The sequence below is a fragment of the Mirounga leonina genome, unplaced genomic scaffold (genome assembly GCF_011800145.1).
Source record: "Mirounga leonina isolate KUSES-001 unplaced genomic scaffold, KU_Mleo_1.0 Mir_127, whole genome shotgun sequence".
Lineage (NCBI taxonomy): Eukaryota > Metazoa > Chordata > Mammalia > Carnivora > Phocidae > Mirounga > Mirounga leonina.
Genome location: NW_023270316.1, coordinates 44,912,448 through 44,935,754, shown reverse-complemented (window position 1 = coordinate 44,935,754; position 23,307 = coordinate 44,912,448). Strand labels below are relative to the sequence as shown.

At 37.1% G+C, this 23,307-nt stretch overlaps 1 protein-coding gene across 1 annotated transcript in view; it reads right to left on the bottom strand.

The window, feature by feature from the left end:
* Positions 1-23,307, bottom strand: part of DIAPH3 (diaphanous related formin 3) — a 485,828-nt gene that overhangs the window by 414,790 nt on the left and 47,731 nt on the right. Inside the window, exon 4 of the mRNA XM_035003260.1 lies at positions 2,907-3,011. Within this exon, the coding sequence (XP_034859151.1) occupies positions 2,907-3,011 (105 nt within the window). The remainder of the gene's footprint in view (positions 1-2,906; positions 3,012-23,307) is intronic.

The following is a 23,307-nucleotide window of genomic DNA, read 5'->3' as shown; positions in this document are numbered from 1 at the left end:
GACAGTACCGGCTAAACCTGGATCACATACCCATGCCGTAGGAAGTTGGAAAAATGTGACTCTGGCATTTGCAGCCTCTAAAATAAGGCTCTTGGCTTTAAAAAAAAGTTAATCTTTTCTAACAACAACAACAACAACAAAAAATCAGCATTACTATTGGGCTACCTAAACAAACAAGATCTTAGAAATAACCTAGCTTGATTGATGATTTGTTATTTTTCCTCCCTATTCCAAAAACCCAGCTTAGCTACTTTAGGGCTGGTTTGAGGGTTAATATTTCTAAAGCATTTTCAAATTACCACCTGCAGGCATCAGTGCTAATTTCAAAAATATTAATGCTTCCCCACAAAAGAGAATCTCAAAGCAAAGTCTAAGGCTAAATTTATAACAAAAGTTTTTCTGACACAGACACCCCCATGCTCTCTAGAACAACCCATCTATGAATTTTGATGGTTTTTCCTCAGAGCAGCTTTTTTTGTACTCATTAACCTCAATACACTGGTATGACAAAGTCTGCATCTAAGAGTTAATGTGTTTCTACTTCCACAGCAAAAATAGATGACTGGTCAGCTTGAACTTTCTACAATGTTAACCATCTGCCAAATTATTCAGCACCCTCCTAGGAAAAGCCATGATCCTCCACATACTAATTAAATGAGTGAATGCTTTAATCATACTTTAGATAACTAATCTATTTCAATCCTGATAATCTAATTATCTAATTCTAGTAAATAAATTCCAACCTCAGTCCAAAACGATTAGAGGATTAAAGCTTAAAATCAGTGAATGCAAACTGAAATAGATCCACTCTAATGAAGTTCAAAGCAGTTTGTTCTATTAAAAAGTCTGTTTATTATCTGAAATTCAAGAATTAAAATGCACTATTATGCCAACATTTTCTAAACCAGTTCTAACTAATGTAGTATCTCTTGTAATTTTATTCAGTGAATTCATGCTCATTGGGATTTGAAATCTCTAACAGGGGAGTCATCCCTGATTACTCCATGCAACAGTTACATCACAGGGAGGGGGTAGGGAAACAGGTAAAATAGATAAAGGGGATTAAGAGTACACTTACCAGTGATGAACACTGAGTCATGTTGAGAACTAGTGAATCCTATTGTACATCTGAAACTAATGTAACACTGCATGTTAACAATACTTCACTAGAAAAGGAAAACAATTATACTGTCTCCACACCCCCTATATTTTTTCCACATCACATTTCACCTATCATGTATGTTTGTGTTTCTGTTACGTGTGTCCTGTGTTGCTCCATAAGCCACAATGATTGACCGTCTTGGTGCTCCAACTCCATTGGCTGTAACATTGCCCGATATACAGACACTGAATAAATGTGATATAGACTCACTAAGGGTCAATATTTATCTTCAAAAATATAAGTCAATGTTCATCAGTAATTACGGTGTAAAGATTTCAACAGCAAGAACAAACAAATCACAAAGAAAAAATAATTGCTAACCACCACCACTGCTACCACAAGAGGCAGCCACCAGTTAGAAAACCTGTTCTGTTCCCCTCATGAAATAAACAAGTTAGTTTTAGTATTTTATTTGCTTGAGAGAGAGCACAAGCCAGGAGCCGGGGGGAGGGGGGCGGGGGGGCTTGCGGGGAGGGGAGAAGCAGCCTCCCTGCCAAGCAGGGAGCCCATGGGACTCGATCCCAGGACCCCAGGATCATGACCTGAGCCAAAGGCAGACACTTAACCAACTGAGCCAGCCAGGCGCTCCATAAACAAATTCTAACAACAAGCCTAGGATATAAACATTAGTCCCATCTTAGGAATGAGGACGTTGAGAATCACAGAGATAAAATAAGATGCTCAATATCAAAGGGATAAGTTGATCCACAACACAAGCACTCGGACTCTTAAGTCCCTAATGCTCATTTGTGATATCCAGGGAGCATTAGGGTCAAAAAGCAATAGCAGAAAAGCCCATCTACATAAGGAGCCAGAAAAAGTACAGTACTCAGTGACTTCTAAAACTCAACATCAAACTGCCTAACACGAGGCATATTTAAAAATTAAACATCACTTGAGTCTGTCTTCCAAAAGAAAAGCCTCCAAGTCACTGACTGGTCTAGTAGATAAATGGAGCTTAAGTATAAGTAACTTACATTTTCGTACATTTTGGTCTTTAAAGTATCCAGTGAAAACTGCAGTGTATTAGTTGTTTTTCTCCAACCCAATTCTATTTTAAATTCATTTTCTACTGTCTTTCTGATTGCTTCTTCATTAGCTCCCATTTTGTAGATTTCACCCAGTCCATCAGTTCAATTTCTATAGGACTGGTCAAGTTCATCTGTTGTCCCGTGAAATAAATGTAATTGATTCTGTGTGCCAGTCATGGTTTCTTAGACATTTACTCATTACTTCCACCCACATATTTCATGTTTCTTTGGAAAACTGGCAGCCACGTGGAGTCCTAATGCTCCTTTCAACATCTACATTTATAATTTGTTATGAGATCATTTTATCTGTAGGGAAACTCACAGTAAAGATAGGCCTCTCGGCCACTATTACATGAACTGATTTAGGTAGAGTAAAATCAGTCTTACTTTTCTGTAATACCAATATTATCCCAATTTATAAGTGACATCAGAGATCAATAGCCATCTTAATTCACTAACAAGGAAAGAAGTCTTGGAGGAAACCAACCCAGTCCGTGTTCCTCATCAATGTCAGGGGCTAAAAAGCAAAAGTAGTTTTAGAAGGTATGAGAAATATTTTTAAATTAAATAAACATCCTACTTGTGGCCTTTATACATTCAAAAGCCCTGTGATTCCAGTTGCCCAAAAACAAGCACTTCGTAGACAAATGCATTGTTTTCCACACTATCACACACAGTGCAGCAGTATTTTTCAACTTGACAGTTTTACTTACTGTCTTGGAAGCAGTATTAATGTACTGCAACACCATTTCTTTTTTGATGCTGAAGTCCTTTTCCCGCAATGGTGCCTTCTTATCTTCATTTAAATTCATATCTTCCTGGAAAACACAATTAAAAAGCCTCATTTTAGAATCTAAGTAGAGCAGCAATTCTACATACCCTAGGAACAGAAAAATCAATTTGTGACTAAAGCAGCATTAATTGTTTTGGAATGATTTACGTGTAGTTCTGCCTGGAGAAAAGAGCGAGCAGGAGATACAGACAAAAACATGTTCTAGATCATTTTAACAGGTAAAACATTTACCAGAAAATCTTTTTAAATTCACAGTGGGCTAGTAAAATTACATTCTCACCACTACAGATAATTAGACACTTAGATTTCTACCTTTCATAAGGTCATCCAGATTCACAATATACACACACACACACCCACACACCCCTAGAGGTGTTTCTTTTAACCAACAGCTGTACCTGAAGCTATCTTGCACTATTTCTGAAAGAGCTGCTCCATGTATCATAAAAATTAAAAGGTAAATAAGCCAACCACTTTCCAGATGGTGTAGCTATAAACTCCTATGATCAAATACGTGATATAGATCCTAGCAAAAGGCAAAGCATTCTATAGTTGTCTCTTCTCTACCCGTATCAAAAATATCCTTTAGCTACTTATTCTGTGTTCTATATCACCTAAAAGTTGCACTCATAAGAAGAGGTACCACCCAAAAATCTAACATTGCTCAACAGCACCAATCAAAATAAAGGTCTAAGTAACCTAGATCTTGCTACAGGTCTCTAACTAAAAATACAAGTCAAGAATATCCACTTAAATGTGGAAATTGCTACCAGTTAAGTTGATTTAGAGGCTCCTCTGGCAAAGGAAAAGGAGCCTACAGGGGAGACAAAAATGACTGAAGGGCAGCTCAAATGGATTTCCTCAAATATTAGCCCTTGGTCATTTGTGATATGCAATATAACACACTTGAATGTATACCAACTCCACAGCTACTCAGAAACAGGTGTATAAAAATCAGAACTTTGGATCACCCGTGGAGCCCAGCAGGTTACATTTATTCTAAGTTTTATAAGAGTGCTACAATTCATAAGACACTGTAGTTTATGCCTTTAGCTGACTCAGTTTTTGACTACTAATCCCTTCAAGCACTTAAGTCAAAATTTCCTTCATTTTACCTTGATATAAATATTTAAGATTTTAGAAGTTGTTCCACTTGATACTAATAAAAGGTAGTAATTAGTAATGTCACTCCTGGCTGTTCAGGTTGGAAATATCCTATTATGTGAATAATCGTTTTGCTACCCCCCCCCCCTTTTTTTTCTTTAAGCCAGGAACTCTCAATAGGCCTAACCACCACTTAGGATTTTAAAATTGTCTTGGGATATTTTGGTTGTCAATGACTGAGATGATGCTCCCAGCATTTATTAAGGTGTGTTAGGCATTCTTAATCCTACCCAATAAGAAACTGTCCTGTGTCCCACAGAGAGATGCACAAATCCTAAAAAAAAATAAAATTTAAAAAACTCCTAAGCCTTGACTAATTCAATAGAATTAAATGTAAAATAGAATGAAGATGTAAATTGTTACTGATTAAATACTTTGCATTGTGTGGTTTTAATACACATTGATTTTTCTAAGAATCCAACTACTCTGCAAATTATAGTTACACTGGGCTTTTTGTTTTTGTTTTAAATAAGCTTTACCATCAATTCTGCTCTATTTTTGAATTTTGGGTATCCCAGGAAAACATTGGTGGTGGTATCTGAATCACCAGAATAGCACAGCTATGTCGACCGGCACCAAAGCTGTTGTACTCACATGAGGCAAAGATTCAAGAATGACTTTATTGTACTTTCCTGAGCAGTCATGGCCAACTGCTTATACTGAAATGTATGTGGTTGTTCCATACAGTACAAGTAAGGCATTAAATGGATTTTTTAAATTATGAGTGTAGATAGCTTCTATTACCTATAAAGAATTTCACTAGAAAAAAGTAATGGGGGAAGTTACGGGGAAAGTAACGGAGTAGTTGTTCTAAAAAGGCAAGGGATGTAAGAGTACTGAGAACCTCTGTATTAAATTATTAACTATTTTTTTTCTGTCCAATGGCCAAACATGACCCAGCCTCTTCAACCAGCAAATTAAAATATGTAGTAAATACAGAATATGAAAAAAACTAGAAAATCTGCTTTCTTTTTGGAAAGGGATATTCAAGATGACAGGAGCTCATACACAAAAGTGGCATATTTGGAATTAAGGAAGAAACCCAGAGTTCTCCCAACCTCCTTCCTCTGCCTTATCCCACCTCTCTTGTCTAAACAGCACTCGCTCATGACAGTATCAGTTTAAAAGCAAAAAGGAAACAAGAAAGGACACTAAGAAGTTTGGAATCAGCTACACAGTACCTCGGACCCTTTTCATTACGCATGTAACTCACACATGGTCATTCTCTATTGTTTAATTCCAGAGGAGCTAAGCTAAGCATCTTTGAAGGCTATCCAAGAAACTGGAGTGGGGGGAGGGGGGATCAGGAGGAGCCTAGCATCTTCATCTAATAACCCCTGCCTTAAGGGAAAATCTTCAACGTGAGAATGAGTATCACATCATTTAAACTCCATGAATTAAAGAACAGAAAATACAGGCTCACAGAAATCAGATGACTTTTCAGGGATAGCTGGCTATTCGAAACTCAAGAAACTGGAGCCCAGATTCCCAATAATTTCCAGGTAATTATAATAGATATGTCTCTTGAAAGCAAGTTATCAATTTTTATGTTACTCAGTTTACATCTACTCAAAATGATCATATAGTATCTCTACTGTCTTAGGTCAGGTTCCCTAGAGGTAAAGTATAAGACAGGGATTCTAGTGCAGAAGACTAAGGGAGGGGATACACTCAGGAAAGGGAATGGGAAAAAAAAAAAAAAAAAAACAAGACAGAGCAGGGGAAAGAGACATTGGAAAATGTTGCCTCAGCTAGAGTACTACTTCAGCCTGAATTGCACTGCTACCAGTACTACCTAGAGGGAGAAGGGCAGTTGGACACCTCCAAATCAGTCAGCCAATTAGCTACAGGATCCTAGTTCCCAGAGGCCAAATCTCCGGAGAGGGCAGCTGTGAGCCACCAGAAACCAATACCTATCACCTGGGGTTTGCATGCACCAGCCTGGTAAAGGGGGTCTTGCAGGGGCACCAACAGCACCCACTATACCTTTTGAAAATAACTTACTGTATAAAAAGGTTTATTTCTAAGCGGAACTGAATAATACAGAAACTCATATATATGGCCTCAACAAGCAATACAAACCACTCAACATTCAAACATAGGTTGGGACATTCAAACATAGGTTGGGACATCTACTACACTGCATAGGTACAAAATGATACTGCAGGTACAGATTTTAAGAAAACCCTGAAATGTGGTTTACTTCAATGTATCAATGTGCGGAGATATTTGTATGTAATTCCTTAAAAATTGTAAATCAAAGACTGAACAGGAAATACATAAAAATGTAATTGCAAAAGACAAGATGAGTAATTTGAGGCTAATACTTAGTGGATAGGAGATAGTTTTCCCACTTACAGATATTTATTAGTTGGCTATTTAGCTGAATAGATCTCAAAAATACTTAAGCAGTCATCAAATCAAAACTGTGGAGAGTATTGTGATTAATGTTCTATTAATATCTTAATATACATTATAAAGTAACTCATTTATAGTGCTACCTTCATATACATGTTGAAACAGTTTTGCCTGGGGAAACTGGGAGTTGCAACATCAAGAACTAATTTTCCTTTAGTTAATTACTTTCTAATTAAAAACTATACCTTAATTGAACCACTGTGCTATTTTACTACGCGAATCTGACTGGAACGAAGGATAGATTTTAGAAGCAGAAAAAATACTGCAGGAAAGAAACCTTAATTGAGGGGCACTCTACAAAATAAGGATTCTTCTCAAGTATCAAGGTCATGAAAGATAAGGTAATGTCACTGATTGGAGACTAAGGATACATGTTAATCTGAACTCAAGGTGTGATCCTGGATTGGATCCTAGAAGAGAAAAAGCATGAGTTAGAAAAACTGGCAAAACCTCAGTAATTTAGTATTGTACCATTGTTAATGTCTCAGTTTTAATAAATGCATTCAAGTTACAGAAGATGTTGACATTTGAGGAAGTTGGGTGAAGGGTATCCAAGAATTGTCAGTGCTCTTTTCGCAACCCTTCTATAAATCTAAGATTGTTTCAAAATCAAATTTTTGTAAGACTAAATTGAAATATTCACAAAATTTCTGCCATAAAAATAAGTTAATGAAAAAGGAACATTCCTCATTCTTAGAAATTTTAATTTGTTCATTTAATTTTGTGCATTTGTTGTGTATTTGGCTACATAAATACAGACTTGACAGAAGGGAAGGAAGTAAAGAAACCACTATCAAAACAAATCCGAGGCTACTAAGAGAGTTAAGACCCAGGTATCAGAATTCCATTCCAAATCTAAAGGTCAGGCAACCTTTGGAATTCTCTCCAAACCAAATCCAAGTTGCTCACATTTCTTCCCATTTTCAACCCAAACCCGCTCTATAAACCATCCTCGTTCTTCCCATAATTCTTCCTACATATTTTCACAAAGATTTAGTATTCCTGTCATCTCAAATAACAGTTAAGTTCTTGGGCCAGGCACGGTACTAAACATTTATAAGCACTTTCTTTAATCATCACTAATAACCCACTAGAGGTATGTACTAGCCTCTTTTCATTGAGGAGAAAACGGAGGCTTAGGGAAATTTTCAGTTGACCATAGTTCTATGGCTGAAATTTGAACTCTGTTCTATCTTAACTCTTCATTCTTATTCCCATAGTACTTATCTCCATCATCTAAAATCTCATTATCCTTTGGGGCTAATACTATCAGACTTCTCACTTACATCCCCAGCACCTTGTGTTGACTCCTCTCCCATCCCATGCCTTGCCATTCAGTCTTTAGCCTCCCCACCACCACCAGCAGTCTTTACTTCCCCTTTTCTCAACCACAGCCTTCGTGACCATACCTAGACCTTTTCATCATCTAAAAACTGTTCCACCTCAAGTATCATCATAATCCCCACGACCCTATTCTGACCTCCATTATCTCTTCTCACTTGTCCTATTCCCAGACCACCATGGTCTTAACCTCAATAAAACCTCTAGTTTCTTGATCCCCACCATTTTCTCCCAAAGCAGGTTAATTCCATGATCCATCACTTCCTACATTTATGGAAAAGCCAACTAGTTTTTCCTTCACACAGTCCCTAAGGTACTTATTTCAAACTTGCCCTTCCCCAAGAACTATGAAACTACCACTTTTACCTATCATTTTCAGTAAGCAAATTACAAGTTCCTCTGTGAAAAGAAAGCTTTCAATTTCCCATTTCCTGTATTACCGATTTATTTGCACACTAATCTTTCTGTATCAATTCTTACATTCATCCAGAGATAATTCCATTCATTTATGCTCTGGATCCTCGTTCCTCTCACCTCCCGAAAGGGCACTGCATATCAATTATCCTTTTTCAATCCTGTCTCACTAAATTGTTCTCAGTTGGTTGGGTCTCAATATATAAACATGTTGATCCTTAATGGATTAAAATTAAAAGGAAAAAAGAACCTCCCTCAACCCTAGCTCTCCTTTATATATGGCTTCCTTCATTCTCCTTCACAGGTAACTTTTAAAAGACCTTTTTTTTGAGACCACAGTGGATTTCCTTTCAGGTGTTTGTGAAATAAGACCTAACAAAATTTCCCAAGCAGAATTTGCTAACTCTATTCTGGGACAAACCATGAGATGAAGGTAACTTTCTGAAGGATGAAGTTGGAGCTAGAGAGAATACTCACATCCCTAGCTGAGAACAGTGAAGGAAACAAGGTCCAGCCCCAGAGATAGATTCTTCGGGCAGTAGTAGTGACGCAGGTCAATACGGCCAAGCTGAAATCCAGGACACTCTCAGGAAGCACAAGCAGAACCACCCACAAGCTCCATGACCTGGAACAAGGGTGGCATCTGGGGGAGGAGTGAACAGAGCAGAGATCCTCCAGACCTCCCTCAAACTGCATCCGTTTCTGTGATGCACTGTGTCTACCCAGAGGAATAAGGGATACACCTTTTTCTAAATTGCATGCGGACACCCTAGGTGTCAATAGCAGCCCTGATCTGGAAACCAGGTCCACGGAACATAGTAAGTCAGCAGCTTTTAAGCTACTGCAAAGGATTCTGCCTGTGTGCTGGATGGGTCATTAGTTCCCACCAACAAGCAAGTCACACACCTTGATTCCATCCCAGACTGATAAAATACTGGTAAAAATAAATATTTTCTACATTTTCTTGGCAAAACTGAAGGGGGGGGCAGATACAATCTTAATACTCCTGCACATACATGCCACTAGTTAGAGCACTAAGGAGCAATCAAGCAAAGAATGGCAAACAGAATGGACATGTTTTCAACCAAGTTACAAACATTAGTCTCACTATTTTCATTCACGGATGTGGATTTTACAAGACAGCATGCTCATTAAATTTACATACATCAAGTTGAGTGGGATAGTTAACACCATGGAGAGTCAGATTAAATTTAAAATGATGGACTATTTGGAGATTTAAGCGAATCTGTACAGGCAGCAAGCTGAAGATGGTCAGGTGTGAGGTAATTCACCCAGAGAGGAAAAACTCTCCAGACAGGCAGAGGCATGCCGGTTAGAAAATATATGTGGAAAGACAGGATGGTCCTAGATCCAAACATCCAAGTGGATCAAGAAGCATAATATCGGAAGGGAAAAACTGGAAGCACAGCAATATCAAAACCAAACATTAAGTCCTACGTAAAAGTAATCCTCTCATTTCAATAGTGTAGTAAGGCTTCTGTTTCACGGGTTAAAAACCAAGAGAATTGTTCTTGGAAACAGTCTCTGTTGTGCTCACATTTTTATCACTACAGGAGCAAATTGGTTAAGCATTTTAAGAGGTCCACAAGATCCCCTAATTAGTTCTCTTGAGACTTCAGAGCCCACCAAACTATAAACACAATTTTACCCGTATTTCCTCTTAAAGTGTTCCCTGTTCTTAACCACATTGGAATTCATCTTCCATACCACGTGTCAAAAGGTCCTGCTAATGTTTATCCCTACACTAAGGCAGTGTTTACCACCATGAATGGTTTAGTGCCAAATAAAGTGAAAGATTTCGTGATCTCATTCCAGATCATTACATACGCTCAAAGAGTGCCCACTAACTGAATCTATCTAGTTCCGCAATTTGTTTCATTAAGTCAGGTTTACATAAAATTAGAAAAAATTAGATTAGGAAACCTTTAAGAGATAAATGCGCCTTGGAAAAAAACTCAGAATTAACTTTATTACTGCTTTGTATTTAACATGTCCATAAATATGCTAATGCTACAGAATAGCTGATCTCTTAATCATTTTTTACTATGTTCTTATATATACACCTTTATAGTAACTTTTTTATTTATCAGTGTGATTATAGAGAAGATATATACGGTTCTGCCAACAGTGAGGTTGGATTTTCACTGTTCTATCCATAGTATCTTTACTCAGTCCCCATTAAAATTAACAGGGATCCAGACAGCTAGCTCATTAACAGGACAGGAGCCAAAAAACAGCCTTTATCCAGAGACTGACAAAGAACTCACATAAAATGTTTGACCAAATACTCTAACTGGAGCTTACACAAAGTGTAAAGTATCTCAATTTGAAACCAAATTTCAATTTGTCCTAAAGCCAGTATCAAAGAACAAAGGAAAAAAGAAACTCAAGCATCACTTTTCTTCCATATAGGTTTTAGCTTAATAGACAAGAAATGAAATTAATATGCAGGGAGCTTCACAACTATTTTGAAATTTTTTTTTTTTTAAAGATTTTATTCATTTATTCATGAGAGACAGAGAGAGAGAGAGAGAGAGAGGCAGAGGGAGAAGCAGGCTCCCAAGGAGCAGGGAGCCTGATGTGGGACTCGATCCCAGGACCCTGGGATCATGACCTGAGCCGAAGGCAGACGCCCAACCGTCTGAGCCACCCAGGCGCCCTTGAAATATTATCTTACTGGAACTGTTCAAGCATATACTTAAGCACCTATAATCACAAACAATCGTTAAGTGATCTTTTAGGTAAAAACACAGCTAGTGATAAAAGTTTTTATTTGCTTTTCACCTTTTCTAAACAAATAGCCATTTCTTCATCAATTACATGAAGGATAGTCATTGGACTGAACATACAAAAGCCAACTTTTCTAGAGATGAAAGAAGACTGAGAAAAAGCCCTCACAGCTGGGAAAGAACAGACTTGCACACTTCCTAATTGGTGAAAGAGTATGCCTAAACTTTAACACTTATTCTTAAAATTCCTGTAACCATTTTATTAGTTCAACGAACTCCCACCAGGCAAAGTCCAATGCTCCTAAATCATTTATTTTCTCATTTATCTGGATCTAAAGAGAAACAACTAGGCATTGACATTACCCCACCCCCACCCCCTCCCTGACAAACATAACCCATGAATCAACTTGACAATTGCCTTACACTTCTATACTCTTTTCCTCCTCCTCCTCTTCCTATTTGGATTATTCGAATTGCTTTTAAACCACCTTTCCCTAAATTTTTCAATTTCTACCTAAAGGAAAGGGAAAAGGTGACAATTAATAGATCAAAACAAACCATTCCCACACAATCACTCTCATTTTATCGGACCAACCCTAAATATACTTTTTAAGTTTTTAACAAACACTCATGATATAGAAAAGCAGATTTGTAAAGAATGCTAATACTTGAAATAAACTAACTGCTACATTATAGCAGTCAATAAGCAGAATTAACACAAAAGAGTCTTTGGTTTCTCTTTTCATTTCCACTCCTATGTAAAGATATCACCTACACATTCAAAACAACAGGCATTCATTTAGCCGACTAAAAAAATAGCCATGCATACATCCTTAAAACCAAGGATTAAGGAGAAAAAAAAGAAAGATAGGGAAAGAAAAAGGAAAAACTGTCCTTCACAGGTACCCAAAGAGTGGGAACATGGAATAAAGTTAGCAAGATGAGGCACCTGGGTGGCTCAGTCAGTTAAGAGACTGACTCTTGGTTTTGGTTCGGGTCATGATCTCAGGGTCGTGAGATCCAGCCCCACATGGAGCTCCCTGCTCACCAGAGTCGGCCTGAGATTCTGTCTTCCATCTGCCCCTCCCCGCCACCCCCACACGTGTGCTCTCTCTCACTGCTGCCACCCTCCCCCTGGGCGTGTGCGTGCCCTCTCAAGTCTTTAAAAATGTAAAAAGTTAGCAAGATGAACCCTCCTCCCACCAATTACAGTATGTATCAAAACATATGTACATGGTCATATTCGATTTTATAAGGTCACCTGAGCTTTTTTCTTCCTCTGGACCTTATGCTTCAAATACATCTGAATTGGTTATAAAAAGACATCTCAATATTTAAACTCTATGTGTACTAATTTTTATCATTTGATTGCTTAAACAATGTTTACCAAGGCAGAAAAAAAAAAAGATCAGCTCACTTGACAATACATGCTATATGTACTGTAAAGGCACTATGGAGACAAAGATGAGTAAAGTTGAATATCTACAGTCCACTAAAATACACTTCTCAGAAAAAATTCTTATATCAAAGTTCTCATTAAAGAAGTTCTTATAGTTCTAATGAATCAACAAGTAAAACAAGTATCAGAGTCACTCATTTAATCAATAATGGAGAATACATGCAGTTAAAAAAAAAAAATTAGCAGGATCAAGAATCTACCCTATTGGAAGGCCAGTCTAGTGAGGAACTAGCCATAACTCAAGTAACTAAAATGTAAAATGAGGGCGCCTGGGTGGTTCAGTTGGTTGGGCGACTGCCTTCGGCTCGGGTCATGGTTCTGGAGTCCCGGGATCGAGTCCCGCATCGGGCTCCCCGCTTGGCGGGGAGTCTGCTTCTCCCTCTCCCGCTCCCCCCTCTTGTGCTCTTTCTCTCTCTCAAATAAATAAATAAAATCTTTAAAAAATAAAAATAAAAAAATAAAATGTAAAATGAAAAAGTCCTTCACTAAATACTTCAGGGAGAGAAAAATAGAACATATTAACTCTTAATTAGGGTTTTTAGAAAAAGTTTTATGGAACAGATTGTGTTTCATCTTCATTTTGGAGGCAGAAGAGTTTTGTTGTTGCTTTTTTTTTTTTTTTAAGAGGGTGGAGCACTTATTTGGGGACAGAAGAGGACTTAAGCTGGAGTACATAGAACTAAGAGCAGCTTCTCAATTCCCCTAATTCAGTTTATTATGTTTGGAGTGAAATCTCAGATTTGAAAAATATTCACCACTTTCAAGAAGACAGTTTTAACTTTTACTGTACAATTCTACTCTGTACAATGAAAAAGAAGAAACGTAAGTTTTTCACAGATACTCTGATAGGAACTCCCCCCCCCCCAAAAAAAATGAAGGAATCTACATATAAAAATGAGAATCCGGTAACACTACCAGATAGCAAAATTCATGAACAAAAATTGACTATTCTTAGTAAAAAACAAAAAAAATTTAAAGATGGTTACATATTAGAAATAAAGAATAAACCTAATAGATGTGCAATGCCCCTAGGGAGAAAAACCATAAATTTCTGTTTTAGGAACCAAAAAATCTAGAGATAACATACACAATAGTCACAGATGGGAAAACTTAATATCACAAAAGTATCCATTTTGCCTAAATCAATAAATTCACTGCAATTCCAATCAAGATCCCAACAGGGTTTATAATAGAACTTAACTGATTCTAAAATTAATACAAAAACACAAAGCCTCAAGAATAGTCAAGATGATTTTGAATAAAGGGAGGGTCTTAGATAACAAGGCTTATTATACAGCTATAGTAATTAAGACAATGGATGTAAATGAGAGCTAGACAAATAAGACTAATGGACAGAATCAAACCTCCAAAATAAACCCACATATGTTCAGGAACTTGATGTTTACCAGTGGAGGTATGATAAATGGAGGATAACAATGACTATTAAATCAATGCTGCCAAAACAAACCGTTAATCCATGTAGGAAAAAAACTGCATCCATATTTTACAGAAATAAAGATATAGAATCCTGAAATACAGGACAGATTTATGATGTCAGGATCGAGAAGGATTTAATATACAAAAAGCCAAGACCATAAAGAGATGGATAAATCGGACCACATGGAATTTTTTAGTTCTGTACTTTAATCCATCTACCCCTAAAGAAAGTAAAAAGACAAGACCCAGACTGGGACAAGATGCTTTACAGCTAACAGACATGAGCATTAGTCCAAATAGTGACAAATTCTACAAATCAATATAAAAAAAAAAAACCTCCCAGTAACAAAACAGGCAAAAGATATGAACAAATTTATGAAGGAATAAACCAAAGGGCCAATAAATGTGTGAAATGTTCAAACTTATGATCATTTAAAAATGAATTAAAGTAGGAGGTAACCTGTTTACAATTAACAGACTTAAAATTACAAAGTTTTATGGTACCAATGCAAACTCAGGGACATTGTACAAATTAACCAAGTGGAATCTTCAAAAATGTACAACTTCGAGAATACAAGGAGAGACTGAAGACTATTCCCAAATGAAGGAGATTTAAAAAACCTGACAGCTGAATGAAACACATGATTCAAAATTAAACTCTTTTCCTACAAAGACCATTTTTGGTACTACAGATAAAACCTGAACAGGGTCTGAGGATTAGTTGATAGAAACTGATCACTGTTAACTTTCTGATTTGGGTGGTTGTACTGTGGTTCTGTAGGAGGATGTCCTTATTTGAAGGGACTAATACTAAAGAATTAGGAGATTAGGGAACATGAAGTCAGCGATCTACCATCAAATGGTTAAGAGAAAAATTTCTGTACATTGGTCATTATTATGCAGAAAAAGTTTAACATAGGAATGAAACCATCAGATTCAGGGTATTGTTCACCTTTGGGAATTAAGGAAGAAGAATGTAATTATGAGCATACAAGGCACTTCAATGATATCTGGTGGTGTTTGTTATGTTCTATTTTTTGTATACTTGAAATATCCTATTTAAAAAAGCATCTTTCAACATTACACAATGAAAATAGTTTCAAAAGTCAAATTGTAAATGCCTTTACTATTATCTAGGTTTCCCCACACTAAAAGCTGATATATGTATTAAACAGGTCATCTAAGCTCTTAATACCAGGAGACACCTAAAGCACATACTTTAAGAGACAATGATGGCATTTTATAAATTGCGTTTTCCCATATTAGATAAAGCTAACAAACATCTTCCCAAGAGAAGATTAGGGCATCACTATTCATACTTATGTACTCTGTGCAATTTAGGAACCATTTTTCTTCCATACTTAACAAATGATGACAGGAAGTCCAGAATTTAAAAACTGTCAGAATAATTTTATCACTGGCACTCATTTAATGCCTGTTAATGATCACATCTAAATAGGTGACCTTTCTTGCATAGCTTTCATTCTTTCAGAGAGAAGTGAGAAATCAAAACAAACAGGAAGGGATGAATGCATGAAATCTCTCCTCCTATTCATTATTTTAATGTTTTTGTGTAACAGGGAAAACTGGCCATTAAAGCTAATTTCCATCCAAACAGAATTGCAGGTAAAAAGAATTGTGGTATCTTAGAAATCTTAAAGGTTAGGACCATGCATTTAACAGGCAATTGTTTAATATAAACCAGTTGGATGCTGCTGCATGAATTTAATCTAGTGGGGAAGACCTATCGAAATAACAAAGGATAAGTTCTACAAGGGATTTACCTACAAGCAGCTGTGAGAAGCAGGTTTAATGAGTGCTAGGTCTGATAGAACATAGGAAAGTGTCAAAGAAAAGTCATGTTTGGGCCAGGATTTAAAGTGTGAATAAGAGTTCTCCAGCAGAGGCATGGAAGGGTGGATGGAAGGCCAGTGCAATAGCCCAGGGAAGAGGTAATGAAACCTTCAACAGAGAAGAAATAAAATCAGGACCTATTACCAACAGAAATGAATGGATGTGACCAATGACTGAGGGGGATCAAGAAGGATTCCCAGATCTCAGTGTGGGCTTCTGAGAGAGAATTAAGAAAGGAGCAGTTTTGTGAGGAATTTTTTGTTTCGTTTAAAAGAATATGACAGAAAGGGGAGGTCAACAAGATGGCAACATAGGTCATTTCCAAAGTCAATACCCTCCACAAAGGCCATTAACTATCCATAGGCAAGATAGCACTGTGAAAATCCCAGAAATCAGGAATAAAGCTGAAGCATGCCCCTGACTGAAGAGATGGTAAGGACAGTATTAAAGTCAAGTAAACAGGACACATAAAGGAAACAAGTTCCAGTAACTGATCCTAAAAAAATAAAAGTCTATCAGCTGACAAAAAATTCCAAATAATCTTCTTTGAAGAGTTCTAAAACAATACAGATAACTAAATGAAATTAGAAGGTAGTATGAGCAAAATGAGTTCAAAAAAACAAACCGTCAAAAAAAAAAGTCAAGGTATTCAAAGATAAGTCATGTAAAATCATCTGGTCAAAGGAGCAAAACGAAAATAAAAAAAAATGTCTACGGGACACCAACAAGAGAAACTAAATATCCATTGTAGAAATCTCCAGAGGAAAAAAAAAGGTACAGAAAGTCTAAAGTGATAAAGGCTGAAAACTCCCTAACTTGGGGTGAGAAATAGACATCCAGATTCAAAAGGTCCAAGGGCTTCCAAATAGGTTGAACCCAAAAAGGGCTACACTGAGACACATTATAATGCCAAAAGTCACAAAGAGAATTTTGAAAGCATCAAGAGAAAAAGGGACTAGTCACAAATGAGAGCCCCCTAAGACTATTAGCAGATTACCCAACAGACACTTTACAGGCCAAATGAGTGAAACATTCAAAGTGCTGAAAGAAAAAAGTCAACAATACTATATCTAGCAAAGGTATCCTTCAGAAATAAAGGAGAGATATGACTTTCCCAAAACAAAAGCTGACAGAGTTCATCACCAGTAACCTGCCTTACAAGAAATGCTAAAAGACATTCTCAAGGGAAATAAAAGGACACTGATCATCACAAAAAAAAAGAGGAAAATATAAAACTCAATTAAAAAAAGTTAAATTCTGATTTTGTAAGTCACTTATAATGCTAGTTTTAAAAAGCTAATAAACCTATGAATTATAACTACAATTTGTTATTGATACACAATACTAACAGAAATGTCAACTGTAACATTCACAACCTAAAAGAAATAGTATAAAGTTTTTGTGTGCTATTGAAGTTGTCAGCATAAAGCAGGGTTTTTTTGTTTTTTTTTTAAGATTTTATTTAACAGAGATAGAGCGCACAAGCAGGCAGAAGAGCAGGCAGAGGGAGAAGGAGAAGTAGGCTCTCTGCTGAGCAGGAAGCCTGATGTGGGATTCGATCCCAGGACCCAAGGATCATGACCTGAGTCTAAGGCAGCCACTTAACTGACTGAGCCACCCAGGCGCCCCTAAAGCAGGATATTTTAACTCTAAGATATTTAATATAAGCCTCGTGGTAACCATAAGGAAAATCTTTTGTATAGTACTACAAGGTTATAAGGTATTCATAACATGCTGCCACAAAAAGTCAATCACAAAAGACCACCACAATGAAAGAACAAAAGGATCTAAAAGAAAACTATTACAATGGCAATAGTAAGTCCATCTCAATAAACAAATGGATAAAATTCTCCCAAAAGACACAAAATGGCTGAATGAATCTTAAAAAGATCCAATGATATGCTGCCTACAAGAGAATCACTTTAGCTATAAGGGCATACATAGGCTGAGAGTAAAGGAATGCAAAAATATATTCCAAACAAATGCTAATCAAAAGAAATCACTTTTGCGGCACCTGTGTGGCTCAGTCACTTAAGCATCTGCCTTCAGCTCAGGTCATAGGTCTCAGGGTCCTGGGATCAAGCCCCACATCGAAGTTCCCTATTCAGCAGGGAGTCTGCTTCTCCCTCTCCCAACTCACGCATGTGCACGATCTCTTGCTCTCAAATTAAAAAAAAAAAAAAAGTTTTATCCGAAAAAAACAGACTTTAGCTAAAAATGCTCATAAAAGATGATTATGTAATGACAAAGGAGTCAATTCATCAAGAAGCTAAAAACAATTCTAAATATTTATGTACCCAACATCTGAGAACGTAATTATATCCAGTAGATATTACAGAACTAAGGAAAAATTAAACACAATACAATAGTTGGACAATATAATACCCCACACTATCATCCAGACAGAATTTGTCAGGAAAGAGCAAATTTGAATACAAAGTCTACCATCCATGAATAGCAAAATACTAATTCTTCTCAAGTACACATGGAACATTTTCAGGATTTAGCATATGTTAGGCCACAAAACAAGCCTCAAAATTCAACAAGATAATCTTATCAAGTATCCTTTCTGATCATGATGGTGAGACACTAGAAAACAGTAACAAGAGGAAAGCTGGAAAATTCGAGTGTGGAAATTTAACAATACCATCTTGCACAATCAATGGGACAAAGAATAAATGAAAAAGGAAAAAATACCCGAAGACAAATGAAAACAAAACCACAACATACAGATACCAGTAAGATACAGCAAAAGCAGCACTATGAGGCAAGTTTACAGCAATAAATGCCTACATTAAACAAGAAATATCCCAGATTAGGGCACCTGGGTGGCTCAGTCATTGAGCAGCCGACTCTTGGTTGGGCTCAGGTCATGATCTCAGAACATCCAGGTCTGTACTCAGCAGGGAGTCAGCTTGAGGATTCGCTCTCTTCCCCTCTGTCCCTCCCACCACTCATACGTGTGTGTGAATGTGTGCACTTTCTCTCTCCCCCCACCCCAAAAATAAATAAATCCTTAAAAGAAATATCCCAAATTAACAAGCTGGCTTTATAGCTCAAGGAACTGAAGAATAAACTAAGCCCAAAGTTAAAGAAATAATAAAGATTAGAACAGAAATATAATAGAAAATATTTTTTAAAATGGGGGGAATCATGAAACTAAGAGGCAGATTTGGAAAGAAAAAAAAAAAATGATCACCTCTTAGGTAAAGAGAGAACACTCAGAATCTGAAATCAAAGAGGACACATTATAAATGCTACCACTGATCACAGAGGGTCATAAGAGACTACTCTGAACTCTCGCTCGCTCTCTCTCTCTCTCTATATATATATATACACACACACCAACAAATTGGACAACCTAGAAGAAATGGATAAATTCCTAGAAACACACAACTTAGAGACCAAATCATGAAAAATCTGAACACACCAATAGAGCACTGAAGTTTAATCAGTAATCAAAAATTGCCCAAAGCCAAGACCAGATGGTTTCACTGGGTAACCAAATATTTAAAGAAGAATTAACATCAGTTTTCCTCAAACTCTTACAAAAGACTGAAGAGGACGGAACATGACCAAACTCTTTACCAAGCCATCATTACCCTGATGCCAAAGCCAGACAAGACACTACAAGAATACCATAGGCCATTATCACCAATGAATTTAGATGCAAAAACTCTCAACCAAATACTAGCAAACTAAATTAAACAGTACATTAAAAGGATCATGTGCCACGAATAAGTGGGATTCGTTTGACAAAATTCAACATCCATTCGTGATAAAAACTCAGTGAACTGGTAATAGAATGAGCATACCTCAACATAATAAAGGCCATATGACAAGCCCACAGTTCACCTGTACTGAATTGGTTATAGATTGAAAGCTTTTCCCCCAAGATCATGAAGACAAGGGTGCCTACTCTCACCACTCCCATGCAACTTAGTACTTTAAGTCATAGCCAGAGCAAAAGCAATAAAAGGCATCTAGATTGAAAAGGAAGAAGTAATACTGTCAACTATAGAGGATATTATATATAGAAAACCCTGAAGGCGCCACCAAAAAACTGAGAATAGACAAATTCAGTAAAGTGGCAGGATATAAAATCAACACATAAAAATCAGTTGCATTTCTATATACTAACAATGAAATGTCTGAAAAAGAAATTAAACAATCTCACAATAGGATGAAAGACAATAAAACAGGAATAAATTTAGGGAGGTAAAAGACCTGTACACTGAAAAATATAATGCAGTGATGAAAAATATGAGGACACAAATAAATGGAAAAATATTCTATGCTCATAGGTAACAATTACTACTGTTAAAATAACCCTCCTACCTAAAGGCATCTATAAAATCAATGCAGTCCCTTTCAAGATTCTAACCACATTTTTATAGAAACAGAAAAATAGGCCTACACTGTTTGTATGGAACCACAGAATACCATGAATAACCAAAGCAATCTTGAAAAATAGAGCTGGAGGCATCATGCTCCCTGATTTTGAACTATATTACAAAGTTACAGTAATCAAAATATTATACTGGCATAAGACAGATATATAGATCAATGGAAAAGAATCAAGAGCCCAGAAAGAAACACATACATATATGGTCAATATTTAACAAGAAAGGCAAGAATACTCAATGGGAAAGATATTCTCTTCAATAAATACTGTTGGGAAAACTGGACAATCACAGGCAAAAAAGAAACCTGCAACCGGACCCCCTACCTTACACCACTCAAAAATTAACTCAAAATGGATTAAAGACTTAAATTTAAGACCTAAAACTATAGAACTCCAAGAAAATTTAGGGGAAATGCTCATGGACATCATTTTGGGCAATGCTTTTTGGATAGGACAAAAAAAGCACAAGCAATAAAAACAAACAAGTAGGCTTTCATCAAATTTGCACAGCAAAAAAAAAAAAAAAAAAAAAATGAAAAGGCAACCTACAGACTGAGATGAAATATTTACAAATCACACATCTGACAAAAGGTTAATATACAAAATATGTAAGGAACTACTACAACTCAAAGCAGAGAAAGAAATATTAAAAAATGAGAACAGAATAAACCTCTATTCCAAAGAGGATAAAGTAGTGGCCAAGAGTTTCATGAAAAGGCACTCAACATCACTAATCATCAGGGAAATCCAAATCAAAAACCACAAGGGATATCACTTCATACCTGCTAATATGGCAGTTATCAAAAGGATATCAAGTGTTAGCAAGAAAGGATAAGAGGGAAGCCTTGTGCACTGTTAGTGGGAATGTAAATTGTTACAGTCACTGTGGAAAATAGTATGGAAATTCCTCAAAAAAAAAAAAAAAATTAAAACCAGATATCAGCAATCGCACTTGTGGGTATATATCCAAAGGAAATGAAAACCACTCTCTGGAAGAGATACCTGTACCCCCCATGTTCACATTATTTATGATACTAAGAAATGGCAAAACCTAAGCATCTGTTCAGATAAATGGAAAAGAAACTAGTGTATATATATTCATAATAGAGTATTACTCAGCCATAAGAAAGGAAATCTGCCATTTGCAACAGCATGAATGAACCCTGAGGCATTATGTTAGGTGAAATAAGTCAAAGAAATACTACATAGAATTAATTATATGTGCAATCTAAAAATAACAAACTCCTAGAAACAGAAGATTAGTGGTGCCAGGAGCTGGGAAATGGAGGAAATGGATGAAGGTGGTCAAGGAGTACAAATTTACAGTTCTAAGACAAGTAAATTCTCAGGATCTGATGTACAGCTTGGTCAATCTCATTCTGTATTATATACTTGAAAATTGCTAAGAGTAAATCTTAAGTTTTTTTTTTTTAATTTATTAAAGGGGTTGGGGGAGGGGCAGAAGGCAAGAAAACCTCAAGCCGACTCCCCACTGAGTGCAGAGCCCAATAGGGCTCGACCCCAGGACCCTGAGATCATGACCTGAGCCAAAAATCAAGAGTCAAGACTGAACCACCCAGGCTCCCCTAAATCTTGAGTCTTAAAAGTTCTGACCGTGGGATTGAGGGTAAGGAATGGTAACTACGTGAGGGGACAGATGCGTTAACTACCCTTACTGTGGTAAGCATTTAGAAATAGATATGCTCCAGTCACCATGTAGTAAACCTGAAACTAATGTAACATTGTGTGTCAACTATACTTCAATAAAGTATCTGTGCCATTACAAAACATTAAAAAATATATATGTGCATTTATCAAATCACACTGTATACCTTAAGCTTACACAATGTTATAGGTCAATTTTTTCTAAATAAAAAGTTGGAAAAATATCAAAAGGATGAGATCAGTTTCTGGTTTGTTGAGGTTTAGCATCTTTTACAGAGCTTGATTATAGCTGCTTTTTGAAGACAGCTAAGCATCAGAATATTGGGGATATTCTAACATGAAAGAGCTCCCATCCCCCAAGAGAAATGTGTAAGGAACCAAAGTGGATAAAGGTAAGAGGACCAGAGGCAACACTCTGAGGAAATGAAAATCAGAACAGGAAACCTGGAAAGCAAACTGGGGTAACAACTGGCCAGAGAAAAGGAAAATCAGAAGGCAAGGAGTGTCACGGTAACTAAAGGAAAGAGAAATGCAGACAAGAGGAGGTGGTCAGCAGTGTTACATATAAGATCTAATGATTAGAAAGCCACTTACAGTCAGGAGGGTAAACATCTGCAATAGCAAGAAAGAACCAAGTAGGTCATACTCCGAAGAGGACAGATGCTGAAGGGAATGAGATAAAGGACAGGAGCAAGGGGCAAAGGATACATTAGCTTCCCGTGGACAGGATGTGCATCCTAGGGAAGCAACAGCCCTAGGCCATCTAAGAGGTCCTGCATCCAAAAGGCGACTCCAGCAAAGGAATGGGCTCATGGAAGGCCAGGGCAGAAGACCAAAGGAGACCTCACCAGTGACAAGGGAACTGTAGGGGAGACTGGGCAGCAGGGGGCACAAAAACGCCATAGGAGAAAAGAATCAGCCTTTGTTAATCTCCTATACCTGTAAGAGGCAAAATGGTCCCCCAAAGACATCCATGCCCTAATCTCTGGTCCTATAAAGGAGTTACATTACATGTTAAAAGGGGACTTTGCGACATTATGTTGGGTTATCTGGGTGAGCATAATCTCATACATGAGCCCTTAAAAGCAGAGAACTTTCTATAGATCAGACAAGAGATGCCAGAGGAGGTGGCTTAGAGATTTGTAACAGGAGATGGATTTCATGTAACTAAGAGGTAGCGGCCCGTACAAACGATAGGAAAGAGGCCTCTGGAGCTAAGGCAGCCCCCAAATCACAGCCAGGACCTCAGTCCTACAACAGCGAGGAACTAGATTCTGTCACCATGAACTTGGAAGAGATTCTTCGCAAAAGCATCCAGTAAGAGCCCAATCAGACACTGATTTTAGCCTTATGAAATTCTCCAAATGGGAGAAAGAGCCCTTAAGTAGTGTTAAGTATTCATCATTGCTTAAAA